Below are 27,528 nucleotides of genomic sequence, written 5' to 3'. Positions count from 1 at the left end.
CACAAGATTACTTTGGTTGATAAAGGAGAATTACCAGAAGACACTGTGCTGCCACTTGCCTGGGATTTTGATTTTTTTTTTTTTTTTTGCTCTGGCTTTTGTTTTTTGTGTCTTTTTAAGAGACAGCACAGCCAAGAAAGCGAAATTTGATGCTACCCTGTGCTGAGCTGATGAACTGAATTGTATATTACCTTTTACGTTTTTACATCCAGAAAGTCATTAATGAGTGAGGGGAAACATGGTCTTATAGGATCTGGTCTTTTGGCAATGCAAGAATCATCTCATCAGCATGTGGGAAAACACTGTCGGGGAAAGCATCCTTATTGGGTTCACTCAGTGACGAAGCCCAAGCCTCTAGAACAATGCTTCGCACATAGCAGGTGTTCAATAAATATTTGCTGAATGTTGACAGATTCAAAGAATGAATGAGATAATTAAACAACTGTGTGACTGCTCTGTGTCAGAAATATTACCCACTAGATACACACTGAAATTTAAGGAGGAAACATGTCTTTTCAAGCCCAAAGTCGTCTGGTCTTTGTCACTCACTAAGCCCCGTAACAGCTCTGAGGTGTGAATACACTGGGACGTCTTCCCCAATAAGAGGGAAATGTGCCTGATGAATGTGCCCCAAGAGGAAACTGCAGTTCCTCTGACTGTCAATCTATCATCTTTCCCAAAACAAACACATGCAGGCAATTTTTTCTGTTTTCTGGGTCACCGAGCTAAGAGTCTACCTTGCTCCTACATCCTGCATGGGCCTCTCTCTGCCTTTCACATGCGCAGCCACGGAAATGACTTAATCCTCACTCATAGCACCTGCATGAAGATCGGTAACCCTGCCACTCCCAATTTGCATTACGTAAAACCAAGATGTGGGGGCCATGTGAGGTTGCCCAGGATGCACACTACACAACCGGGACGAGCACTGAGGTTTTCCCAGCACTAAGGCCCCATTTATCTCATTACAGCCTTTTTAGAGGTTATTTATACCAAGGGGGTATAAATGCATTTCTTCTTTGGCTTCCCTGATAGCTCACTTGGTAAAGAATCCACCTGCAATGCAGAAGACCCCGGTTTGATTCCTGGGTCGGGAAGATCTGCTGGAGAAGGGATGAGCTACACACTCCAGTATTCTTGCACTTCCCTTGTGGCTCAGCCTGTAAAGAATGCGCCTGCAATGCGGGAGACCTGGGTTTGATCCCTGGGTTGGGAAGATCCCCTGAAGAAGGGAAAGGCTACCCACTCCAGTATTTTGGCCTAGAGAATTCCATGGACTGTATAGTCCATGGGGTTGCAAAGAGTTGGACACGACTGAGCGACTTTCACTATTCACTATGGTTGTAAGCTGCCTTTACGTTTTCAATATTATGGATGAGATTATTTTCTATTTAAAACTGTATGTATTTATTTGTTTGTTTTTGGCTGCGTGGGGTCTTTGTTGTTGCACACAGACTTTCTCTAGTTGCAGCGAGTGGGACTGACTCTCTAGTTCGGGTTTCCCACTGCAGGGGCTTCTCTTGTGGCGGAGCACAGACTCCAGGGCATGGGCTCAGTAGTTGTGGCACATAGGTTTAGCTATTCTATGGCATGTAGGATCTTCCTGGACTAGGGATCGAAGATATGTCCCCTGCATTGCAAGGTGCATTCTTAACCACTGGACCACCAAAGAAGCCCCATGGGTGAATGTATTCTTTAAATTTTTTTTATAAACAGGATCACATTTCTAATACATAAGATATGCAGCATGTTAAATATTCATTTCATAAAACTGGAGCACTAAGGTCCAAATACGAATACTTTAACAATATAAGAAAACATTAACCATTGTCAACTTGTGTGGATGCTTCTGCACCATGAAACACTCAATCAATACCTTTTCGTCTACATGTGTAATTACACGATGCACTGCAATACATAAAGTGATTGGATATGATATCACTTATATGCATGGTACAAGTGAACCCATTTACAGAACAGAAAGACAGTCACAGATGTGGAAAACAAACTTATGGTTACCAAGGAGGAGGAGGGGGAGGGATAAATTTGGATATTGGGATTGACATACACACATTACTATATATAAAATGGATAACTGATAAGAAGGCATGCTGCAATCCATGGGGTCGCAAAGAGTCGGACACGACTGAGCGACTGAACTGACTAAACTGACTGATAGGGACTTCCGTGGCGGCCCAGTGGTTGGGACTGCACCTTCCAGTGAAGAAGGTGTGGGTTTCATCACTGGTTGGGGAGTTAAGATCCCACATGCTGAAGTCTTAATATGAATCCCTAAGTTTTCTATTAATCAACAGAAGTGGAATAAATTCAGGAAGAACATGTAAAACGCCTCCACTTCAGTCTTCCAAAGGCAGAAGGGCCTTCAAAGGCCAAAAATTTGCAAAGTCACTCCACCTGTGTTGCTTCAATTCTCCACCAATTGCTCCAGAGCACAGCCGGTCTTTGAGTATGTTATCATCTTTGTAATGGCCTCAGCTAGAAACCCATCCTTTCTGTGTTTAAAGCCTGGACAGCTTGGTCTGAGATGGTCTTACAGGACATCACAAAGAAGAAAAGGACGAATGGTAACAAGAAGCTATTCCTTGCCCTCCTTTACGGAGAGAGGTAGGTCATCCTGTAACAAAAATAGAACCAGCGAAGGCTGCTAAAGATCCAGCATTACTGAGGCTCTTTTGTAAAAGTCGGTGTTTCCAAGTCAGGCTTCAGTTAAAAGACCACAAAAATGAAACCAAGTACCTACTGTGGAGAATGACAAAATATTCACCAAATTTAAAGATAATAAACAAAGAAAACCCAGGTGCACTCTTGCGGAGAAAACACCCAAGACTGAATTTGAGTATCCTCTCAGCCTCCCTGGACCCAGGCTCCAGAGAGACTGAAACGGAGCAGGACCCTATGTCCTTGCCCTGCCCCCCACCGTGTCCTCTGCCTGCCTTTTGTCTGGGGAAAACTTCAGGCAAAAGATAAGTTTATTCAGAGAGGTGAGAGATGCTGAAGCAAAGGAAAACAGTCAGAAGAGACTAAATAATAATAATGTAGTCATTAAGCATAGTCAAGGGCCTTTAGTCCTTTCTCAGGGGCTATAGATAGTATTCTGAGCCATATCCTGTGACCTGTCTTATAGATACCAAAACACCAGGTGGAGAAGTTAATTACATGATGACCAGACTGTACCCAGGACTTGAGCTGCCACAATTCTGAGAAATGACCGCAAAGAAATGGGACCAAATAAACCCTGGAACTGAGATTCAGTTCAGTTCAGTTGAGTTCAGTCGCTCAGTCATGTCCGACTCTGTGACCACATGAATCGCAGCACGCCAGGCCTCCCTGTCCATCAGCAACTCCCGGAGTTTACTCAAACCCATGTCCATCGAGTCGGTGATGCCATCCAACCATCTCATCCTCTGTCCTCCCCTTCTCCTCCTGTCCCCAATCCCTCCCAGAATCAGGGTCTGTTTCAATGAGTCAACTCTTCCCATCAGGTGGCCAAAGTACTGGAGTTTCAGCTTCATCATCAGTCCTTCCAATGAACACCCAGGACTGATCTCCTTTAGGATGGACTGGTTGGATCTCCTTGCAGTCCAAGGGACTCTCAAGAGTCTTCTCCAACACCATAGTTCAAAAGCATCAACTTTTCATCTCTCAGCTTTCTTCACAGTCCAACTCTCACATCCATACATGACTACTGGAAAAACCACAGCCTTGACCAGATGGTTCTTTGTTGGCAAAGTAATGTCTCTGCTTTTTAATATGCTAGGAACTGAGATTAACTGTATCTAAAACAACCATGGTGATGCTGGTCAGACTGCTGATGACCGATTCTAAGATGACCGTTAGAGAGGACTGTGCCATTTCTGCATGTAACCCCCTCCCCCACTCCATCTATAAAAGTTCTCACCCCCTGCTTGTGGGGGCGGGGAGTCAGTCTTTGGACAGATGTCCGCCACCCTCTCCCTCCCAGTTGGCGGCATCTGAAATAAAGCAAACTTTCCTTTCTACCAACCTGGCCTGTTTACTGACTTTTGAGGGCCAAGCACCTAACTCCACACACACATACTCTTTCAATATAAGCAGGTGAGAACAAAGGTCTTCAGGGTGAGAAGCCTTTTGGGAAAGGTCAGCTCCTCAGAGGGAGGCTGCTATGTCCCACATCCAGCTCCTTATCACTGACAAGAATGAAACCAGATTAGACTGCAAAAACAACTCAAGAACGACTGACTCAAACACAAGTAATATTCAGAAGCACTTACTTACATAAGAAAAAGAGAGACAGAAGAGGAGACGGTCAGCTGCGGGGAAGTCACCAAGAACTAGGACAGATTTGAGGACCAGTTAAACCACAGTGCTCAAGAGCTCAAGGTTCCTCTCTTTGAAGTAATAAGGAGTTAACGTGGGAAGGACATGGGGAGAACGTGGTGGGCATCATAATTGTGAAAGCTTCATCAAACAACATTAAACCCTACTTCATTTTCACAAGCTGCCTTTCCAAGATTACTTAATAAATGTAAATACCACTACATTTAGATACATGAATGAAGACCTCAGTTCAGTTCAGTTCAGTTCAGTTCAGTCGCTCAGTCGTGTCCGACTCTTTGAGACCCCATGAATCGCAGCATGCCAGGCCTCCCTGTCCATCACCAGCTCCCAGAGTTTACCCAAACTCATGTCCATTGAGTTGGTGATGCCATCCAGCCATCTCATCCTCTGTCGTCCCCTTCTCCTCCTGCCCCCAATCCCTCCCAGCATCAGGGTCTGTTCCAATGAGTCATCTCTTCCCATCAGGTGGCCAAAGTATTGGAGTTTCAGCTTCAGCATCAGTCCTTCCAATGAACACCCAGGGCTGATCTCCTTTAAGATGGACTGGTTGGATCTCCTTGCAGTCCAAGGGACTCTCAAGAGTCTTCTCCAACACCACAGTTCAAAAGCATCAATTTTTCGGCACTCAGCTTTCTTCACAGTCCAACTCTCACATCCATACATGACCACTGGAAAAACCATAGCCTTAACTAGATGGACCTTTGTTGGCAAAATAATGTCCCTGCTTTTTAATATGCTATCTAGGTTGGTCATAACTTTCCTTCCAAGGAGTAAGCGCCTTTTAATTTCATGGCTGCAATCACCATCTGCAGTGATTTTGGAGCCCCAAAATATAAAGTCTGACACTGTTTCCCCTGTTTCCCCATCTATTTCCCATGAAGTGATGGGACTGGATGCCATGATCTTAGTTTTCTGAATGTTGAGCTTCAAGCCAACTTTTTCACTCTCCTCTTTCACTTTCATCAAGAGGCTTTTTAGTTCCTCTTCACTTTCTGCCATAAGGGTGGTGTCATCTGCATATCTGAGGTTATTGATATTTCTCCTGGCAATCTAGACCTCGATAGCCACTTAAAAAGTATAAGACTTGTGCTTTATCTGAAACCCAAATCAGAGTAACATCTCTTCCAGCTTGAATCTTGAATGGGGTACACTCATCACCCCATTTGTTAAGTGAATCTGCAAATCTAAAACTTTAAAGGGATGTGCAATGCACAGCCTAAAACCGGTGTCTATTAAAATGATCAACCTCCAATCTGATCAGAGTCTGTAAGTCATAATCTTCCTGCTCTTCCTTACAAAGAAGAAGTAGAATCTTGCTGGTCAAATGTTCCTCACTCATCAGAAAACTTACTAAACATTTCTACAGTGGAAAAAGGATCTACATGTACGCAAGACCTTTTTATCTGAATGCTTTCAAGACCACGAGCATCCTCCTAGATTCCCCAGGTGCAAGGTGAGTCACCTCCCCAGGTCTCCTTTTTGAGATGGAGGCCTTGTTATCTGGATTCCCCAGCTAGAGTTCTAACTACCAGACACATTCGCCAGAAGAGACATCAAGCTATTTCCCATAATTTCTGCTTTCTGGGAAAGGATCCCATTGGGTAATGCTCATTAATCTAGCTCAGATGAATCCAAAGAAAAAGGAAGTAAACTTTAATTAGACTTTAAAGGTAGAGATACAAGGGTCAACTCTCTACCATTGGTTCTCTTGAACCATCCTCACAAGATAACCAGGCTTCACCACTCAAAACACAACATTCTCACTCATTCTACCAACACCCAGGGGACACTAACTGTGACATTAAGACTCTTCTGCACCTTTGCTTTTAAAAAGAGAACTTAAAACTAAAAGCAAACCTGATGGCATCCATGGGTCAGAGGTTGGTTTGGTCAAGGTGTTCACTTGCTCCCAGTTGAAGTCATCGTCTACAGCCTGACTGTATCCACATGTGCTGTAAGGCTCATCAAAGAGGCAACCACCTAAAATGTAAAAGAAGGGAAAGTGATATTAATAACAACCAGACCTCCGGGATAAGCGACAATGACTGCAGGGAACGGTAAACCCATGGTTGATGCTCAACGCAATTTGACCCTGACCCCATTGCATCCTAAGTAAGTGTTAGCTGAGTACCAGTCATGCCTTGTCAATAATTCTAAATTATACTGTTTCCCTGAAAGAATCTGACATCTTTATAATAGCCACTCAGTTGTGTCTGACTCTTTGTAACCGTTTGGACTGAAGCCCACCAGGCTCCTCTAGCCATGGGATTCTCCAGGCCAAAATACTGGACTGAGCTGCCATGCCCTCCTCCAGGGGATCTTCCAGACCCAGGGACTGAACCCATGTCTCCTGTGTCTCCTGCATTGCAGGTGGATTCTTTACCCACGAAGCATTGAGGCAGCCCAGTTGAAAGTAAAAATGAAGCAAATTTATAATTCATATTTTCCAGATTCATAGGAAGTTGGCATAATTGACCTTGTGTTCAAAACTTTAATAGAACCATCCTAGGTGTTCAACATATCTTCAAAACAAAAAAAATTATAATTTGTCCAAAAAATGAAAAGAGAAATACTTCCATCATAACACTGGCATGCTGGTCAGGGACAAAACAGTACAGATTGTAGACCTTGCTTGAAAAATATTTTTCTAAGGATTATTCTAAATCTAACACAAAAACAAAACACTTTGGAGATTTGAGGTCTCAAAATTAAAAGAGATTATAAATTTGCTTACAGTCCACACAATTTTTAAAGGCAAGGATAAATTCAAAATTAAATATGGGGTAAACATCTGCTGGATGTTGAAGCTAAAAATGAAGCTACTTAAAGAAACAAAGAATAAAAGAAAATGCAGTATATGCAAAGCAGGTCCGCTGTTTCAGCATCTGGGGACACATTGATGATTCAAAAAGTTCCACCCACATCCTCTCAAATGTCTCCTGTTACCCTGAATTATTATAGCGTCAAGTCTTTCCCCCAATGTTTCACATTGCCAAAGTGAAGGATTATATCAATCATCTTAATTATCATGAAAATTCTACTGCCCATTATCATAGAATGTTATTAATTATATCAATTTAAAAGATTAATTATAACCACTTGCCAATGACGAGAATTGAGGGTCTGGTCAAGAAAACACAAGTGTAAGAATATAATTTCATTGTGGCTGTACCGTATGCCCTGGCAGCAAGAAGATAAATAATAATAATAAAGTAGTTGTACAAACTCAGACATAGCGTCCCCTAGTCCCATTTCCATCCACTTGCTTACATCAATTCTACAACCTTCTAGACAGACAGCTTCCGAACAGGTGCCTGTGTGTTCAGTCCTGTCTGACTCTTTGCGACCCTACAGACTGTAGCCCATCAGGCTCCTCTGTCCATGGGATTCTCCAGGCAAGAATACTGGAGTGGGTTGCCACTTCCATCTCCAGTTGCTCTTCCCAACCCACGGATAGAACCCACACCTCCGGCATCCCTTGTATTGGCAGGCAGAATCTGGGAAGCCCTCTGAACAGGTGGGCACCCAGAATCTAGAAAACATCCCTCAGATTGTAAACGATTTCTTTAAAAAGGCCCAAATGCAGCTTCCTGAAATGTATACCTATCTATCTTAGCTCTTCCCTGTGAAGAAACAGTGAAAAATCCCCGTTCTTACACAAGAAAGCTATTTAAAAAGAGCTGTCAAGTTCTATGTTTTTGCTTCTCTAGGCAAAACATGCTTTACTCCCCTCCCTCCCTCCCGCTAGAAGGCTCTCAGACCTTCCCCATGAAGGCAGGTGTTCCAACCACTGTCGAGTTTATCAGCACTCGTCTAAACCAGGGACTCCCAGTACGGCAGCCCCAATTCGACTGACTACTTCCCTTGACCTCCTGCTCTGTCAACAGCCTGAGCTGAGGGATGGCCCATCCCAGGATTCCTGGAGCCTGGAATCCCACATGTCTTCGTCATACCACTGCCATTGAGCCACTTCTCCTCTTTGCAATAAGGGAAGTGACTTTCTACATTTTCCCTTTCTAAACCCCATCTCTGTTGTCAGTACATCTCTCCAGCCTGGTGAGAGCTTCTGCGATCCTGATTTTGTCATTCGGGTGTTACGTTATCCTAGCTAGATCTAGGTTATCTGCAAGTTTGATGAAGCATGCTTGCTGTCAGCCTCCAAATCACTGATAAAAGATGTTCAAGGGACCTTGGGCCATTTTAAGACGTGTCCCTCTGCTTTCGCTCTTTGTATTAAGTCACTAGCTCCAGTGGCCCTGGACACCATCTTCTGTAACACTTTTAACAGAACTGGTCAATTAAACATTCTGTTGGGAACAGAAAACTCATTATAAAGACACAGCATTAACTCAATACTTCACCTTGACAACAACTGGTAATTTATATTTCCCTCTTATTCAGCTTTAACAAGTTCAGAAACAGAGTGGCTTTGTTTCAAGCATGTAATACTAACAACTTTCCAATTTCAGGTAAGAAATTTTAGAAGACTATGCAAACATTTATGAGAAATATTTTCTCTTGGTTGCAAGCCCTAATTCTGATATAGAAAATAGCCTCACTGCTGCAGGAATAAGCCCAAATAGCAGTAGCACTTGTAATATTCAAAAGAAAGAAAGAGGCATGAATTTTGACAGAAAAGGGACCCCCGATGGAAGCACAGACAGTTCTTTGATGAAAGTCCTGCCGTGCAATCTTAAGCAGTGAGAAATAGCTTGGGGCATCAGCAAAACAACTGAAGGCTGGTTAAAGATCTGGTTTAGGAACCAATTCTTGGCACTGTAGATATAAGCAAATACAATGGTGAGAGTTGGTATGGCTGAAGCAAACCCCAACGACTCATACAATGCTGGTACAAGGATATAATTTCCCCATTATATAAAGCTGCTTTTACCACTTGAAGGAAAACAAAGAATCCACACAGGATTATGGAACCACCAGAAAATGGCACAGACTGGATTTCCTGTTGCCGCAACCTATGTCTCCCTGCACACCTAGGGACCCATCACTGGTCTTCATCCAACAGACTCAGAACCCTAAAACAGCAAAGGTGGTCCACTGAGATGAAATAAGGCAAGAGTCAGGTCAACAGCAATGGCATATAACCAAGGCAAGAAAGCACAGAGCGAAGCTTTTCAATTTCAAGGCAACTCTGGGTAGACATGAAGTGAACAGATTCCAGGGTCAGACACCTGGCACTTCCTTATTCTTGTCCCACTGACTTTGTGTTTGTAGACAAATCATTTAGCCTCTCTGAACCCCAACGTCTTTACCAACAATGTGAATATAACAGGTACCTCACTCGGTGTTTCTAAGTCAGTTCGGCAGCAAGTGTGGTTGGTCTAACAGAATTGGCCAAGTCCACCAGTATCAGCTATTACTACTACTACTAATTATTATTACTATATTACTAATTAGTAAAAGCTATTACTAATAATCTTATTAAGATTTAAGCTAAGGTCTTAAATCAACTCTGAATATTCACTGGAAGGACTGACGCTAAAGGTGAAACTCCAATACTTTGGCCACCTGATGCAAAGAGTCAACTCACTGGAAAAGGCCCTGATGCTAGGAAAGATTGAAGGCAGGAGGAGAAGAGGGTGACAGAGGATGAGATGGTTGGATGGCATCAGCGACTCAATGAACATGAGTTTGAGCAAACTCTGGGAGATAAAGAGGGACAGGGAAGCCTGGAGTGCTGCAGTCCATGGGGTCGCAGAGAGTCAGACACAACTGAGTGACTGAACAACAAATCTTCCTTACCATCTGTACCTTCTACAAGGACTCTTAGGAGTTCACTGCACTGCAAGTGGCTGGAGTAAATAATTGAGATTGTAAGATGTAGGGAAACGAGTGTGGTCTCCTCCATGGCACCACAAGAGCAAAGAACAGAGCTGGCTGGGCTTGTCAAGTCAGTGCCTTGGAGCCAGTGAAGAATGTGACAAGGAAGCAAAGTCCCAGAACCATCATGAGAGGAAGACTTTCCAAAAATAAGTTACCTGCAGTTTCAGGATAACATAGACAGCTTACCATCATGTAGAGGAATACTGTCGGCAACAAATTGCCACGTTTCCTCCAGAAGTCTGGGCATTGGACCAACATCCAACAGCCCACAGCTGGACCATATTCATCCATCAGTCAAGGTAAATTACTTCTCTTTTGAGGAGGGGAATCAGGACTAAACCCAAGGTCAAACATGTGATGGAGGAAAGGTGATGCAAGCCAGATAGGTGGTGATCTGCTTCTCTCTTGTTCTCGCTCTTACATCAATACACAAACATACACACACACATATCTCCATCATACCTTGAGAGAGGCTTTTCCTTATCAAATCTGCATACAACACACAACCTGTGCAGGAATAAGGTGTTATTATGTGAAAGGAAGTGTCAGTGGGTGTCAATATCCAGGTAACAGACAACAAGGATGATGACTGTGCGGCTTGTTTCACGACAGGCAGTGCAACACGATAACATGCCAATTAAATTAATACAATTAAAGAAAAGTGAAAATTGAAAAGAAAAGTAGAGGGGAAAAAAAAGGTAAGAATAAGATGATATCAGGATTATGGAGAGGACTCCACCATTATCACCAAATAATTTTTTAAAAAGTCATTAGGCTCATTCACTGGCCACATACTTCACTCTGAGCTTTGGTGTAGCCAGTGCCAAGAGGAAATAATGACTGATTACACAATCCACAGTATCTATGAGATGATAATATACATACTAAAGCTAGTAACAGGGTTTTCCATTTACTAATGGAGAAGGGCATGGCAATCCACTCCAGTATCGTTGCCTGGAGATATCCATGGATAGTGGAGCCTGGTGGGCTACAGTCTGTGGGGTAGCAAAGAGTCGGACACAACTGAGCGACTAACACTTTTACTTTCTCACTTTCACAATTTCTAAGGACTTGTTCAATGTTTACACCAACCCGATAACACAGGTACCATGATCTCCATTTTACAGTTACAGAAGATGAGGCACAACAGGGTTGAAAGCTTGCACACAAGGTTCCAAAGGTGGAAGACAGTGATGCAGAGACTTGAACCCAGACATCCTGTCTTGAAAACCCACATTCTTAACACTGTGTGACAGTATCTCCCAAACTAAAAACTGGAAAGAAAAACAACTCCTAATCCTAGAGGGACCTCTCTTCCCAGGGCACTAGGACAAAGCATTCAACATGCATTAATGAACACAGTTCTCAGGGGCAACCACCGCAGTGGAGCAACGGATTTTAGGGTCCATTTGGTAACATGTCAGGACAGCATGTCATCCAACTTCAATTAGATAAACTTGATTAAGTGGGAGCTCAGAGCATTCTTGGATAAAACTGTAACCTCCCTCAAAATGGTCTTTATGAATAGTGCTTCTCTCAAAAAAGTCTTAGTGGGCTGCCATGAATTTATATATTTACCCCTCAACTAAAACCTGAAGCCAGTCTGTGCTATTACTGAAGCATAGCATGATAGGTTCTAGAAATCAGGTGGAACCATGGGTTTTTTTGTTGTTGTTTTATAAAAACTTCAGAGTTTAAAAGAAACAGGTGTCCAGAAGCCTAGGAATTCATCCCAAAAGTTATTTTATTTTTATTATTTTGGCCATGCTGCCCCAGCTTGTGGGATCTTTTTGTTCCCCAACCAGGGCTTGAACCCATGTCCTTGGCAGTGAAAACGCAGAGTCCTAACCAATGGACCACCCGGGAATCCCCTCAAAAAGCATTTTGATCATTATAACTCTTAGTCATCTTGATATTCCTTAGAGCTAGTACACGGTAAAGTGAAAGTAGTGAAAGTGATATTCACTCAGTTGTGTCCAACTCTTTGCGACCCCAAGGATTGTAGTCTGCCAGGCTCCTCTGTCCATGGGATCTTCCAGGCAAGAATACTACAGTGGGTTGCCCTTTCCTTCTCCAGGGGATCTTCCCAAGCCAGGGATTGAACCTGGGTCTCCAGTGTTGCAGGCAGATTCTTTACTGTCTGAGTCACCAGAGGGCTGGTCTGCACATGGTAGGGACCCAATAAATGCTTTTTCAGAAACACACATGATGAATTTCCCAAAGCTCTGTGCAGAATCTGGCCATGATAATTTTGCCTAAATTTTTTTCTAACTGTAATATCCACTTAAACAATGAAAACAATCTCAATTGTTTTCAAAAACACCCAGCCCTGTTCTGATGTATTCCAAGATGAATCAGCTCCAAATGTGACAAAATCACTGAACATGTTCATTTTTTTTATTATGGCTGAAAACTATAAGCCAGCTAAATGTTAATGAAGTCTCCTCAAATTATGGTTTTTGCTTTTAGAAAAGTTAAAGTCTTTTTTTTTCTTTCTGGCAATAATTAAGATAGTAAAGCTAGTTGTCTATAAAGGTCATTCATGATTTATGAAAATAAAATATCATTTGCATATTGAAGGGAATTTATCTTTCTTCTTTCTTAGGAATTTGCTGTTGTTGTTTAGTTATTTAGTCATGACCGACTCTTTGGGACCCTGTGGACTACAGCCCACCAGGCTCCTCTGTCCATGGGATTTCCCAGGCAAGAATACTGGAAATTTCTTTTCCAGTATTTCCAAATACTGCCATTTCCTTCCCAACTTAGGGATCAAACCCACGTCTCCTGGAAGGCAGATTCTTCACCACTGAGCCATCAGGGAAGCCCTTCTTTGGAACAGCAGAGAATTATTCAGTCAGACCAAGAGTAGCATGCCATCATTAAGACATAGGTTATAAAGGAGTGGATGGTCCACTTTTTCCCCAAAGGAAACTTAAAAATTCTTTCACAAGATCGCTCTGTGTCTTACTAAAGCTCCAGAACCAGAGAGAAGACAAAGGAAACCAAACTGTCAGGGATCAGAACTCACCCTCTGAAGCAGTATCTAAATATTCTTTGATTGTGACCCATAGTCATGACCCCGTAACCCATCACATGTATATGCGCACTTCATAAACCACATTTATCTCTACTGAGATACACTGGCCTTTTTCATTTCTGTTCTATCTAATTTTGTAAAGGGTGGTGTCTGGGTTTAGAAAACTGATTCTAGGATCCTTCCAAAGGTGCTCCTATAGCCTTTAAGGTGTGAGGGTAAAAACCATTACCTGGACCCTTCATTTAGTTTGAAGTTACTACTCAACACTATGATGTGAGTGCCCTGTGATCTGCAAAGACCTCAATTTCCTGAACACTCATCACATGCTAGCCAGATTCTGCTTCAGAAAACAGACAGTCATTATTTCATTTAATCCTCACAACCAGCCTAAGACTATACTCTCAATGCGTGTGTGGATGCTAAATCACTTCAGTAGCATCCAACTCTTTGAGACTGCCTGAACTGTAGCCTGCCAGGCTCCTCTGTCCATGGGATTCTCCAGGCAAGAATACTGGAGTATTTCCTCCACCAGGGCATCTTCCTGATTCAGGGATCAAACTCGTGTCTCTTACATCTCCTGCATTGGCAGGTGGGTTTTTCACCACTCGCACCATCTGGGAAGCCCATAGTTTCAATATGTCTGATCAGAGAACTCATCACATAACAAACACCACGCAAAGGTCTGTCTCACAAAGCCTAAAGGCAAGCATCAATATCCTTTTTGCCAGGTATTACCTCTCAGCCCTAAATTCACTTTTCATCGCTTGCTCTGCGAAAATGTATGCAGACCCTCTGACTACACACCCTGTTCCACTTGGTAAGACTTTAAGTTTGTCCAGCAGAAGGTCCTGGAGAGGCAGGGAAGGGGGAAAGATGGGGCTTTCAGACCTCCCAGAAGGCTTCCAGCACACACAGCTTCAGAAGCCCCAGATCCCCAACGTCGGGGCTACCTGCTCCTCTGGTAGCGCAGCTGGTAATGAATCTGCCTGCAAGGCAGGAGATCCAGGTTCAGTCTCTGGGTCTGGAAGATCCCTGGAGAAGGGAATGGCAACCCACTCCAGTATTTTTGCCTGGGAAATCCCATGGACAGAGGAGGCTAGTGGGCCACAGTCCAGGGGATTGCAAAGAGTCGGACAGGACCGACTGCAAACAGCGGCTAACACTTCATCCTCACGCTTAACCTGCCTCCATAAAGTAAGCAAATAACAACCTGAAATATTTATGTAATGACTGTTACATGAATTGCATTGTAAATAAGCTCCTGAAAGTACCGCTAATGGAGGACAACCAAATGTTAATTTCACCCTCCTCCTAAGATACACATACATTTTCAGGTTTTGACTTTAACAGGTTAAACTGACTTATATACTCAGGCAATCATTCTCTTTGTTATAATTACAGTCCTTTTAAAGTCATTTTGTAAAAAGACTGTAATACTCCTCAAGGAGATTTCTGGAACATTTTTCTCATTTGTTCTAAATACAGAATGACCCCATTTAAGGCAGCCTTTATCAAATGCATAAAGTATTAAATGGGACTCTGTACAGAGAGGGCAAATCAAAACCTGGTACTAAGTGAATTAATGTTATATGTTCTATTTTCCTAAAATACATGTAATCTCAGGTGGTCCTTTCCATTTATTTCAAATTTAGAGCTGTGAGATAAACGGCTGTAAACTACATTTTCAAAGGATAAACAGTAGTGAGCTATAATATGCATAATTGTTTTAAGAGTGGGGAAAAAAAAACCCTGCACTAATATAGCTAAGCCACTGCTTTCCTCTTCTAAATCAATCCCAGTGACTTCTGCATTTAATTGCCTGCCAACAATGGAAGTATATAATGCCTCTTAAACTCTGAATGCCCCACTGATGGTTAGTGAATCGGACAGTAAGCATTATAGAATGCACTTCTACATAATTTAATCTAGCAAGCGGCTTTTACACATTGCACAGGCATTTAAATGGCTGATGCCACACTCTATCATAAGAAGTGCTATCTGCCAATGGATGTATTTTATATAGTTCAAAGGAAATGAGTTGTTTTGTTCTTAAAGTTTCTATAGCTTACCACATCGCATTCTTCATCTCATATCAATCTATTGGTTTCTTATTTTTTAAAAAGAACTGATTGTAAAAAAAAACATGTGTTTTTCCTATTCATCTCAAAATCTGTTTTTTTAAACTGGGTTAATAGTGTTATTTCCATACCAAAATATTGTACAGATGCAGCCAAATCATTAGTGACCTGACTGTCTCGGTTTTCCACATACAGATAAGTAGCTCAGAGAGGATTTAATTAAATCAGTCGTACGAATTCTCTTCAAATTCAAATCTCCCTGAATATCACACTGGTACTTCTATCTTCCACACCGATATTGAAAAATACAGTGTGAAAAGCAGCTGTCTGCCTCTACCAATGCAACAGGAGTAGGAAAAGAAAACTAAATGATGAAGTATCTGCAAGAACTGGCCAGGGCAGACTGAAAAATCCAGATCAGTAGTTGTCACCTCATCTCTGGAACCACCTGTGTCCTGAGTCCCAGGTGGGGACTGAGGTTCTCATAGTGGTTCGCTCTACTTAGAAATACCAGGCCCCACCTCCGACCCACGGAATCAGAAACTCTGGGATGAGGCCAGAATCAGCACTCCAGGCTTTAGCAAGCCAGTTGTTCAGTTGCCAAGTTGTGTCTGACTCTTAGTAACCCCATGAACTGCAGCAAGCCAGGCTCCCTTGTCCTCCACTATCTCCTGGAGTTTGCTCAAATGCATGTCTATTGAGTCAGTGATGCTATCTAACCATCTCATCCTCTGCCTGCCCCCTAGATAATTCTGACGCACACTTAGGTTTGATAATCATTATTCTAATCTGACCTATTTAACCAGAATCTTCAGGAATCTGTGTTCTTAGGAAAAAAGGTCTCAGAACAAACTAATCTTTGACCCATTTTAGAAAAGTGCTCTAGATCAGTAGTGTCAAACAGTTTTAGGAAGGTAAAGATAACTTCAGTTTTTTAAAAAGCCACAACCTTTTATCCAGTCATAAAAAAGAATGAAATAATGCCATTCGCAGCGAAATGGATGGCCCTAGCCATTGTCATAGCTAGCGAAGTAAGTCAGACAGAGAAAGTGATATATGTTATCACATATATGTGGAATCTAAAAAAGAAATACAAATGAACTTATTTACAAAACAGAAACAGACTCACAGACATAGAAAACAAACTTACTGTTACCAGAGGGGAAAAGAGGAGGGGCGGGATAGATTAGGAGTTTGGGATTAATGTATACACACTATTATATAAAATATATAAACAACAAGGACCTACTAGATAGCACAGGGACCTACTGTATTGCATCTTCCCTATAGCACAGGGAACTCTACTCAGCATCTTGTATTAACCTATAATGGAAAAGAATCTGAAAAAGGAAAATATATTATATAAATATATATGTTATATAACTCGATCACTTTGCTGCACACACAAAACACAACATTATAACTTAACTATGCTTCATTTTATAAAGCTAAATAGACATTCTGAATACTAAGATTTTAAAACATAAATAAAAAAAGGTACAACCATCTCATTTCATTTATAAATTATATCATGTAGTACTCCACATATTCAGATTATTAGACACACATATAATTGACCTTTTAAAGTACAAACTACAAAATAAATTTAATTGAAGTTCAATTATTTTCTTCCATACATCAACAGATTGTGTATTATATGCCTCCAAGGGTGTGGAGAAAGACTTTCAGAGATCACTGCTCTAAATAAGTCTTTTTAAGTCATAAATGTCTCTCAGGTGAATAAGGGCAACAGAATAACACTGCTTGATCAAAGTACTGAATTCTATTTTCTAATTTCATGCTAAGAAACTCTCTATCTGTAATTTTTCTCCTAAGTGGAACTACTCAACAAGAAGAAATACCCTAGGTGGAAAACGATCCTGGGTGTTGGTCAGAGAGACCCAGGAAATTAATAAAGGACAGAATTTAATTTTATGCCCTGTAATGCTCCTGCCAGTTTAGTATGATTTACAAATCCATCTCTTGATGATTTTATTAGCATAAAATCATTATCTGGGACAGCTGATAAAATAAACTCCAGAACTCACCCACATGCAATACAGCCAAGCTGTATTATCCAGCTTATAACAGCCAGCCAATGGTTTCTTTTCACTGATTAACCCAAACTCAACTAAATATATTTCCTTCCATGAACACTTTTTTCTACACATCCCATTTGTTGGGTAGAATCAAATCACATATAAGTAAAAAGTCAATACAATTTCCTCTATCCTCTTGGTAAAACACTCATCCCAATTTCCTGTCATTAGGAGTACTTATTCTACAACAAAAATTGGGAACTTGTAAGGCTCACTCAACTCATTTGGAAACTGAGGCCCGGATTCATGAAGTCCTGAATCTGTCAGCTACCTCTTCTATCTTTGGACATGTCACAGATTGTGTGTCTAGATTGTCTGTAAAAAGGAGATATGTACATCATAGGTACAGTTAGCATGCACAGTTTCAACCATGAAAATAGAGAGGGCAGAATCCAGACACAAGAGGGTGGGCCAAGCAGCCTCAAAAGCAGGTGCCTCAGTGGGTGAACATCAGTCACTTCCTTCATCCGGCACACCTCCTAACTGCATGCATCTCACTGGGCTCGGCATCACCCTCGTGTTTAAAGATGTGCAGCCTTTGAGACACAGGATGCTGGTCCTCCACCTAGAAGTTCCTGAAGGATGTCCAGGGGGCAATTCTGCCCCTGAGCACATCCCCGAGGATTTATTTATGCCTACAGAAGACATGACACTTTCATAATGTTTATTATCCATCCCCCCGGGAGAGGGTGGACTTGTTGGCAGATGAGAAAGTGCGCTCACTGTTAGGACAAGATGATGAACATCAAAGGGGACCACGGCCATGCGTGGGCACGGGATCTGAAACAGGGAATGAAAGTGCCAGGCAGTTTGGTGTGGATGTTGCCAACGCTGGCTGATGGACCACAAGCCAGAGGCTCAAGCCAAAACCCCGTGAGTCAACCACGAGTCCTCCCAACACCTTCCCTTCCAAACAATTTCCAGAAACTTTCTCCTATGCAACTCCCATCCCCTGCACACCACACCTGGAGTTTCAGCTCACATTCCCACTAAACTTGGCCCACCCTCTTGTGTCTGGACTCTGCCCTCTCCAGTTTATCCCCCACACAGCCAACAAGCTGGCCTTTCATAAAACACATGGCTAAAAGCGGCTGTTCAAACTCCCTGTTCAAACGACTCCAGGGCAGCTCGCTGCCCACGGGATAATGTGCAAATGTTATCACGTGACCAAGGAGGTTTTCCAGACTCGACCCCCATCTACCTATTTATCTTCATTTCCTGCCACCATTTCCCTTCTAGAGTTGTTGTTTGTTATTCAGTCACTCAGTCGTGTCTGGCTCTTTATGACCCCATGGACTGTAGCATGCCAGGCTTCCCTGTCTTTCACCATCTACTGGAGTTTGCTCAAACTCATGTCCATTCAGTCAGTGATGCCATCCAACCATCTCATCCTCCTTGATCTCCTTCTCCTCCTACCCTCAATCTTTCCCAGCATCAGGGTCTTTTCCAGTGAGTCAGCCCTTATAATCCTGCAATTCCTGACTGTCTGCAGACCCACCTAAGCGATGCTGCTGCCCATGTCTCCCACGTTAGTCCCTGCATCCCCAGTCCAGAGTCTGATGCCAGACTCCATTCATGGCTGTTCAAATCCTAGCTCACAGCTCACCTCTCCCGGGGGCCTGTTTCAGAGATAAAATCAATCACTGCTTCCTGGGTACCACCACTGTGAGATACACAGGTCACAGGCCATACACAGGTGTGGCCTGTGTCTTCTCTGCTGTATTGTGAGCTTCTATGGGCCTGGGAATCCCTTGTCATCTCTGCATTCCCAGTCCTACAAAGATGCCTGCTACTCCTTATAGACCTGAGGGGTTCAATGGAGTCTCGTAAAGATTTTTGTAACAAAAGCAAGATGGAAAGCTGTTTATTTTTCTATCTTCATCAGAAACATTGAAAAAGAAATGCTTTAAAAAATTTTCTGTTGGAGTAGAGGTGCTTTGGGGCTTTCCCTGGTGGCTCAGTGGTAAAGAACATGCCTGCCAATTCAGGAAACGGGGGTTCAAACCCTGGGTCAGGAGGCTCCCCGGGAAGGAAATGGCAACTCACTCCTGTGTTCTTGCCTGGAAAATCTCATGGACAGAGGAGTCTGGTGGGCTACAGTTCATGAGGTTGCAAAGAATCAGACATGACGGCAACTGAACACACATAGGTGCGTTACAATGCAGCATTAGTTTCTGCGGTACAGCAATGTGGGTCATTTATACACAAACATAAATCATCTCTTTTTAAATCCTTCCCATTTAGGTCACCAAAGAGCTAAACCTGAGTAGAGCTGTCTGTGCTATGCAGTAGGCTCTCATCAGTTATCTATTTTATTCATAGTATCCATAGTGTGTATATGTCAATCCCAAACTCCCAATCCATCCCACCTCACCCTCTCCCTTTGGTATCCATACATTTGTTCTCCACATCTGTGACTCTATGTACAATGGAATATGACTCTGATATAAAAAAGAACAGAATAGTGCCATTTGCAGAGACATGGATAGACATTGTCATAAAGAGTTAAGTAAGTCATAAAAAGTGAAGTAAATCATAAAAAGATAAGTGTCATATAATACTGCTTATATGTGAAATCTAGAAACAATGGTACAGGTGAACTTATTTGCAAAGCAGAAAAACATACACAAATGGACTGTACACTCTAAGTACTATGGCTGCACCAAGGGAAGAAGAAATGCTGCTTTTGGAAGTTCCCACCTCTCTGATCAGAGTCCTGGAATCTCTTTTCTCATCTCACTCTGTGCTGAGCATTATCTTGGACCCTGTGTGGAGGAGAAATGAAGGCTACAGGGAAGACATGGATGATGATAAAGATGCCCCGACCCTCCAGGAAGGTCACTAGGGGAACAGAAAGCAGTTACAAGGAGAAAGATGAACACTGCTACAGGAGCCAAGAGAAAGAACCAAAAATTCATCCTGAAGACATCCTGTCCTCAAACACACCTGAGAAAAAGAAAACTGGAGTGCTCGACAAAAGGCAAGAAGCTGAGCCATCCAGGGCCTGTTATTCTAAGCATCTGCATAATAAGGCTGTTATTTGGCAGACCTCAGCATAAGTCAACAAAAAAGCCAAGGGATTTTCTGGGTATTGTACTGGAACTCTGGTTTAATGCTTCAATCGCTCGTGTTTGATTTTATGTTCCAAACATAAAAAGAATGTTAATGATTACATGTTCTGTATCTTTCAAATTTATGAAACATAAAAGCGGTGAATACTTATTCAACATCAAACTTCAATTCTCAGGCCATAAAGAGAGTACACTTTGAAGAAAACTAATTCATCATATAATGTTTTAAATTGGGAAGCTGCAAAACTCCGTGCAAAATTCTCTAAGAACGAGACATACAGAGCGCAGAAAGCACCGTGATTCTCCCCAGTCATTCTACATGACCAATTAGTTGCTAAAGCACAGAGAACTGAGCACATTAACCCTTCTCAAGGTCAACTCAACTGGAGTGTCTTTCTTTTTAAACTGCTTCCTCAATATTCGATGCATTCTCTCCACAGGTACTATTTGGCTAAAGCGAAAAGGTAGTTTAAAGGGGTAGCCCTGAACCAGGAGGCAGGGGGTCTGGTAGGGCCCAGTTCTGTGCATGCCTGTGTGGCTTCAGGAAAACTGCCAGCTGGCAGTGTGGAGAGATGAGGCAAAGAATGTACATTTGCCACCAGAAAGACCCAAGGTGAGTTCCCCTTCTGTCAACTTAGGAGCTTTTCTCATCTATTCAGCTGTGCTCAACTACCTTCTAGCACATTATAAGGCTTAAACAACTTTGTATATAAGTGCATGTTTATATACATATGCATATATATTATGCTATCTACCTATCTATCCAGTTACCTACCTTCCTATCAGGTAAATAAGTCAATGCTGGCTCCCTTTCTCTAGCGTCCTGATCTATATAACATGGCTTGGAGGAACTAGACTGCTGGTTTTTCACACTGTGATCCTCAGAACCCTTAGGTTGTGAAGGTTCTTCCAGACCCACTCCAGGTCTTTCTAAAACCCTGACTCAACCTGCTTTGTTCAACTTTCATTTATTTTAAATGCTGGGGTTCCAACTTTAAAAAGACTTGTACGATCAAAAACTATTTAACAGTGTTTAACAAATCCAGGTCAAAATGATCCCTAAGATAACGCAGTGGAGCCTTGAACAACACAGGTTTGAACTGTGTGTGTCCATTTCTACTTGGATTTTTTCCAGGAGTAAATACTACAATTTCCCCAGTGGCTCAGGGGTAAAGAATCCGCCTGCCAGTGCAGGAAACACGGGTTTGATCCCTGGGTGGGTAAGATCCCCTGGAGAAGAAAATGGCAACCCACTCCAGTATTCTTGCCTGGAGAATCCCATGGACAGTGAAACCTGGTGGGCTATAGTCTATGGGGTTACAACGAGTTGGACATGTCTTAGCAACTAAACAATGACAGCAATTATTACAGCATTATATGATCTGGACTGACTAGTTGAATCAAGGGGACCAGAGATATAGATGAACCTCATATACAGATGATCCCCAGATACGGAGGGCCCACCATAAATCATACCTGGATTTCCAAGTGTGCGTAGGGTCAGTGCCCCTAACCACCCCCCAGCCTATGTCACTCAAGGGTCAGCTGTATTTCCATTATAAAAGTATACATTCTATTACTTCTCCCTCTTCTCTTAAATATAATACTTCTTTATCAGGAACACAATGGAGGTTTAAATGTGTTGGTGTCTATCCAAGGTGTCTGGCTGGGGGTTGGTGATTATAATATAAAATGAAATAAGATCATGTTAAGTAATGTAAGTGAAAGGATGGCTGAGGCCAAGGTTGAAGAGAGAAGAGAAGGTTAAGGACAAGGAAATGAGAAGCCCCATTGATGTGAATGTATATGTGACGGTTGGGAAGAGCAGAGACACAAAATCACTGGACCAGGCACCCACTATTCTCAACCCTATGTGGGCTAGGACTGATTTGGGGTGTTGCTCCTATTCAAGCACCCCCCCCCCCAAAGATTACATCATCTGTGCTGAAAGAATCATTTGAGAACAACCAATATAATTTTAGTAGGACTCTCCTCAACAGACCCCATCTGCGGCATCTGCAGACTCATGTCTAAAATTATCTGAACCAGTGGATATTCTTCAGTCTAAGAGGCTCAAAATCTAAAACTCAAGCAAACACTAACCAACACATATTCACACAACTGGTTCTCTAATGATACCCTCTCCAAAAAATATTTATTGAGACCTATCACGTGCAGCCTAAGCAAAAAATCCACAAGTACAAATAGTAAAATGTGAGATATTTCTTAACTTGATAAAGGTAACATTAGAAATGGAAAATGCTGATGGGGAAATGTTTCAAAAAAGAAGGTAATATCAAGGTCAATGACTCCATATTATGCCTGGGATGAGCCCTATTTGCTTTAGAAATGACTCATTGGGATATTTTTAATACAAATGCAGGAGAGTGGAGAATTCTGCTTCTCATGAGACATTTTGTTTTCAATCTGGATGAGTTATCTTAAGAAGCTGTGATCACTGGGATTAGTTAAAAGTATTGTGTGGAGTTGTTTTTAATAATCTGAGTGTGTAATTTTGCACTTGATCACACGTGGCCTGGGTTTCTCTTTCTTATGGGAGGCTCTTCAGTAAGCTAACTGTTGGCCTTGGCACTTGGCCATCCAGACAATATCTCACATAGCAATGGGTACCCCACGAATGGAGAATAAAACCCTTGTGGATCAATAGAATATTGACTGGGCTTAAGGAAGAGTAATCCTTCATGGGACCAGGTGTTTGCCTAGAAGAAACGTCAAGACAGTTTAATTTCTGTAATGTTTAAGCCAACAATTAAATATGGGACTTCAGGAGCCAAACCTCACTGTCAAGAACAACTGCAGTAACAAGTGGATCCCTCAGCCTTGACCAGCTGGGAAATACATTCCTGATCAGACCTCCCTACCCCTCAGAGTTAATGCATCCCATTTGTGGCACTTATGTTGCCAAGATCAACCAGATGCCCACTTTCCCTTGGGTTCAGGAAGAAAAGAGGGAGGAGGTACCACTTTTCACCTGTACACTTGACTGACATGAAAGCTCTTAGGCTGGGAGTAAAAGCCAGATTGCATCAATATCAATTTTTTCTTCATAAATTTCAGAAAGATGCTTATCAAACAAATGTAGACATGACCTTCACTGCAGGAGAGCAACTTGTGGCACTTTTACTGAAAATTCTCAGTGAAGACCTCCATTCTATGGAACTTTAATACATTGCTAACTTCAAAATTAAAAAATAAAACTCAGGGGAAACCAGACGATTTAATTAGGTCAGGGGAAAAAACTGTCTTTAGAAAAAAACCTATTATAGATAAATTATGAAATCTCTAGATCCATCATGCCTTGTATCTCCTTTAAATCCTGAGATATTCACCCAAACATAAATCCTGACTTATTAATACAAAGAGGGTGACAAGACTTCTCTCTCCTCATGTGTTACAGTCAAGTTCCTATAAATGTAAACTTCCCCCATATCACAAAATGTTTCTTGGCTTCCCCAATTGCTCAGTGGGTAAAGAATCCACCTGTAATGCAGGAGACACAGGAGATGAGGGTTCGATCCCTGGGTTGGGAAGATCTGGAGAAGGGCATGGCAACCCACTCTAGTATTCTTGCCTGGAGAAGCCCATGGACAGAGGAGCCTGGCGGGCTACAGTCCATACAGTTGCAAAGAGTCTGAGCGACTAAGCACACACATCAAAAAAAAAAAAAGTTACTGCTCTCCCATGTTCTGGCTACAGCACTGTTCTCATTGTTTTACATTATTTTCTTCTAGCTCAGTGATTCTTAAGCTTTGCGGAATTTATGGATCCTTTTGAGACTCTGAATAGAGCTATCCATGAGCTGTCTGCCAGGACAAACAGAGGACATGCAAATCTGATCACTCCCTGGGTTTACAATCCAGCATTTACTCAAAGGGTGGGTCACTGACCCTGCATCAGAATCACCCGAGAGCTTCCTGAAGCACAGACCCCGGGCCCCGCCCAGACCTACAGAATCAGAACTTCAGGAAGTGACAACAGGGCCCTGGATTTTCAATCTCTTCCTGGTGATGCCACCACCACAGTCTGAAGGGCAGGAAAGTCCCCCTGCCGTGGCCATTTTCCTTGCCTGTCCTGGCATTGGCTGGTTCTGAAGTCCATACTCCCTTGGCTTCCACCTGCCTCTCTCCCAAGGAGCCCAGTTCTCTGCGGTCATTTCCACACAACCAAAGGGCATCTCTGCCTGCATCGTCACCTGCTCTGCGTACCAGGTCTGGTACCTACGACCACCCCGGCCCCACACACAGCAGACTCCTGGACTCGAGTGCACATTCTCAGGGGGCATGTCCTGCCCACCCTCCCAGCAGACTCTCGTCACTCATCCATGAAGACCCACTGCTCCCCCGTGTGCCAGCTCTCCCTCTCGCCCACCATTCTTGGCTTGTTAGCTCTTCATTGAATGCCCACAACCCTCCCCTGTAGGAAACCACCTCCCTTTGCACTCTGGACAGCACATACTTGTGAGCAGGTCTCCCTAACCACATGACAAGCACATCGACCTTATTACAGAAGCAGGGGCCTGGCACCCGGCTGCCGAGGGTGGCCACCCCTTAACTATCTGTAGTAAGACTGAAGGATGGCCAACTGACATCTCTACGCAGGCCCACAGATCACTCAAAGTACTATGCAAGGAAACTGAGGTTGGGGGCTTGCCTGATTTATGAAAGATCCTCCAGTCAGCATCCAGTAACCCCAAATCCATACCAGGGTTCTGTGTAGCATGGACACTGAGAGTCAAGAATCAGAATCCTGACCCTCAATTTTAATCTTGTTAACAATACAGGACACATATGTGACCAATGATAACTCAGCATTGTAACAATGGAGGACCATGGATAACTAAGGTGATAGAGGACCAGAGATCACTAAGGTGATGGAGGACCACAGATCACTAAGGTGATGGAGGACCAGGGATCACTAAGGTGATGGAGGACCAGAGATCACTATGGTGATGGAGGACCAGAGATCACTATGGTGATGGAGGACCACGGATCACTAAGGTGATGGAGGACCAAAGATCATTAAGGTGATGGAGGACCACGGATCACTAAGGTGATGGAGGACCATGATCATTCAGAGGTTATTTCACATCAGGAGAACAAGAGAGAATTTATAGGGAAAAAAATTTACGATGTGGCTGGGAAGATGGCTCCAGTCTTGAGGGTCAGTTAGAGGACTTCCAGAGAACACAAACCCAGAGAGGGAGGGGCCCAGTGGGAAGGCCTCTTACTAGATGTGCATGGACTCAAGTTCACTGCAGCATGAAGAGCATAAAGGAGGACTGAAGCCCAGGCTGCAGAGGCTGAGCAGGGTGGACTAATCCCAGACTGGGGTCCTCCCAGGGCAAGAATGGGATGACCACACTGCCATATTCATGGTTCCATGTGGTCGATACAACCACCAGGTGACTAAGAAGGGAAAAACCATTATTCTGTTTCACAAAGGAAGAGGTGGGCCATTGCTCTGACAGAGGCAGATGACAGCAAAGGTGAACATGACCCTTCGTTTCCCAACTTCTCAAGGCAGGTGTCCTTAACGTATAATTGCAGCACATGATTATAGCAGAATGACTGCTCCATAGATACACCTTCCATTTACACTATTTAAGTTAACTGCATCTTTACTAAAATGGACACGTTAGATGTCAGTCTTGGATTTTATCCCCAAAGAGCACTGAAGATCCTTTACAGACTCATTAAATAAATATTTGATGACAACAGAAACAAGTTAAGTAAAGAAAGACACAGAGAAGTGAGATTTATTTCTACAAACAGACACCAGAGAAAATTCACTCCTAGAATCAACTACCAATAATTCTGTTGAGCAAATCAATCTGTGACAAACGGAAGTGTGTAAAGCAAGAGTGCTTAGGGGGTAAAAACATGGTAGCAGGTGTGTTTACAGGAAGACACAAAGATGCACAGAATTAACTGCTTGTTCGGTTTTCCATTTGCATCAGAAATCAGATCTTGCACTGGAAGCAGCCATGAAGACCCTCAAGAAAACACAGACACAGTGGCAGGGTGCTGAGAGATCAAATCTCCCTTCAAAATTGGAAAGAGATGCTGGGATTCGAGAAAGGAAATTAACATCAGAGCTTGAAAGAGCAGCTACTGTTCCACCAGGAGGAAGAAAATGATGACGTCTGGCCAAAAAAGGACAAGAAAATATGGCAGTCTGATAGTCACAGAGGAAATGAAGACAGATCTTACAAAACACCCAAAATGGAACAATTTATGCAAGCAAAACTCTAAAGAGAGCTATGTTTGTGTTGAAACGGATATGACCAGAATATCTCAAAACTCCTATTCTTCAAATTCTTACCTTAGCCTTTCACATAGAAAGGGGCAGATACTTGCAAAGGGACTGCAAAATTTCGCAAAATTGTGGAAGAGCACAAAGATAACTAATTGCATCCTACCATTTTGTAAGGCAGGATTTTCTACATTATATAAGGGTTGGTCAAAAACTGGGCCACCAATATTTAAGAAGAACAGATGGGGACAGAGTAGAGTGTTTTCACCTTATTTTGTTTTGAATCAGTTTAAAAACCAAATGATACACATGGCACCAAACTCCTGCACTGTCTTCAAATCCTGCATCAGCTCTGGATCCATTTCTCTGACTCTGACATGTGGGCCCCTCTCTCGAGAGCAGTAATAACACCTCTATCCACACTCTGAAAGGTATGTGTGGATGCTCAGTCTCTCAGCCGTGTCCAACTCTGTGAGCCCATGGACTGTAGTCCACCAGGCTCTTCTATCCATGGGATTTTCCAGGCAAGAATACTGAAGTGGGTTGCCATTTCCTTCAGGGGATCTTCCTGACCCAGTGATGGAATCTGTGTCTCCTATATTGCAGGTGGATTCTTCACCATGGAGCCACCCGGAAGCCCTACTCTGAAAGGACATGTTGCCACTTCCTTATTCTTCTCACTTCTGGTCCTCACTATAGAAAAAAAAAAAAATACAACATGCTGATTGACAAGATCATAATATCTACCTCCTCCAAGGACCTTCGAGATGAAAAACCAGGCTTGTCTTCTT

General features: G+C 42.7%; 1 protein-coding gene across 4 annotated transcripts in view; it reads right to left on the bottom strand.

The window, feature by feature from the left end:
* Nucleotides 1–27,528, bottom strand: part of PTPRM (protein tyrosine phosphatase receptor type M) — a 645,114-nt gene that overhangs the window by 480,514 nt on the left and 137,072 nt on the right. For all 4 annotated transcript variants that reach the window (XM_043889726.1, XM_043889727.1, XM_043889723.1 and 1 more), the window contains exon 2: nt 6,196–6,318. In XM_043889726.1, the coding sequence (XP_043745661.1) occupies nt 6,196–6,318 (123 nt within the window). The remainder of the gene's footprint in view (nt 1–6,195; nt 6,319–27,528) is intronic.

This window comes from Cervus elaphus, chromosome 27 (genome assembly GCF_910594005.1).
Source record: "Cervus elaphus chromosome 27, mCerEla1.1, whole genome shotgun sequence".
NCBI classification, from domain to species: Eukaryota; Metazoa; Chordata; class Mammalia; order Artiodactyla; family Cervidae; genus Cervus; species Cervus elaphus.
The sequence above is the reverse complement of the archived record's forward strand: the minus strand, read 5'-3'. Positions and strand labels throughout refer to the sequence as shown.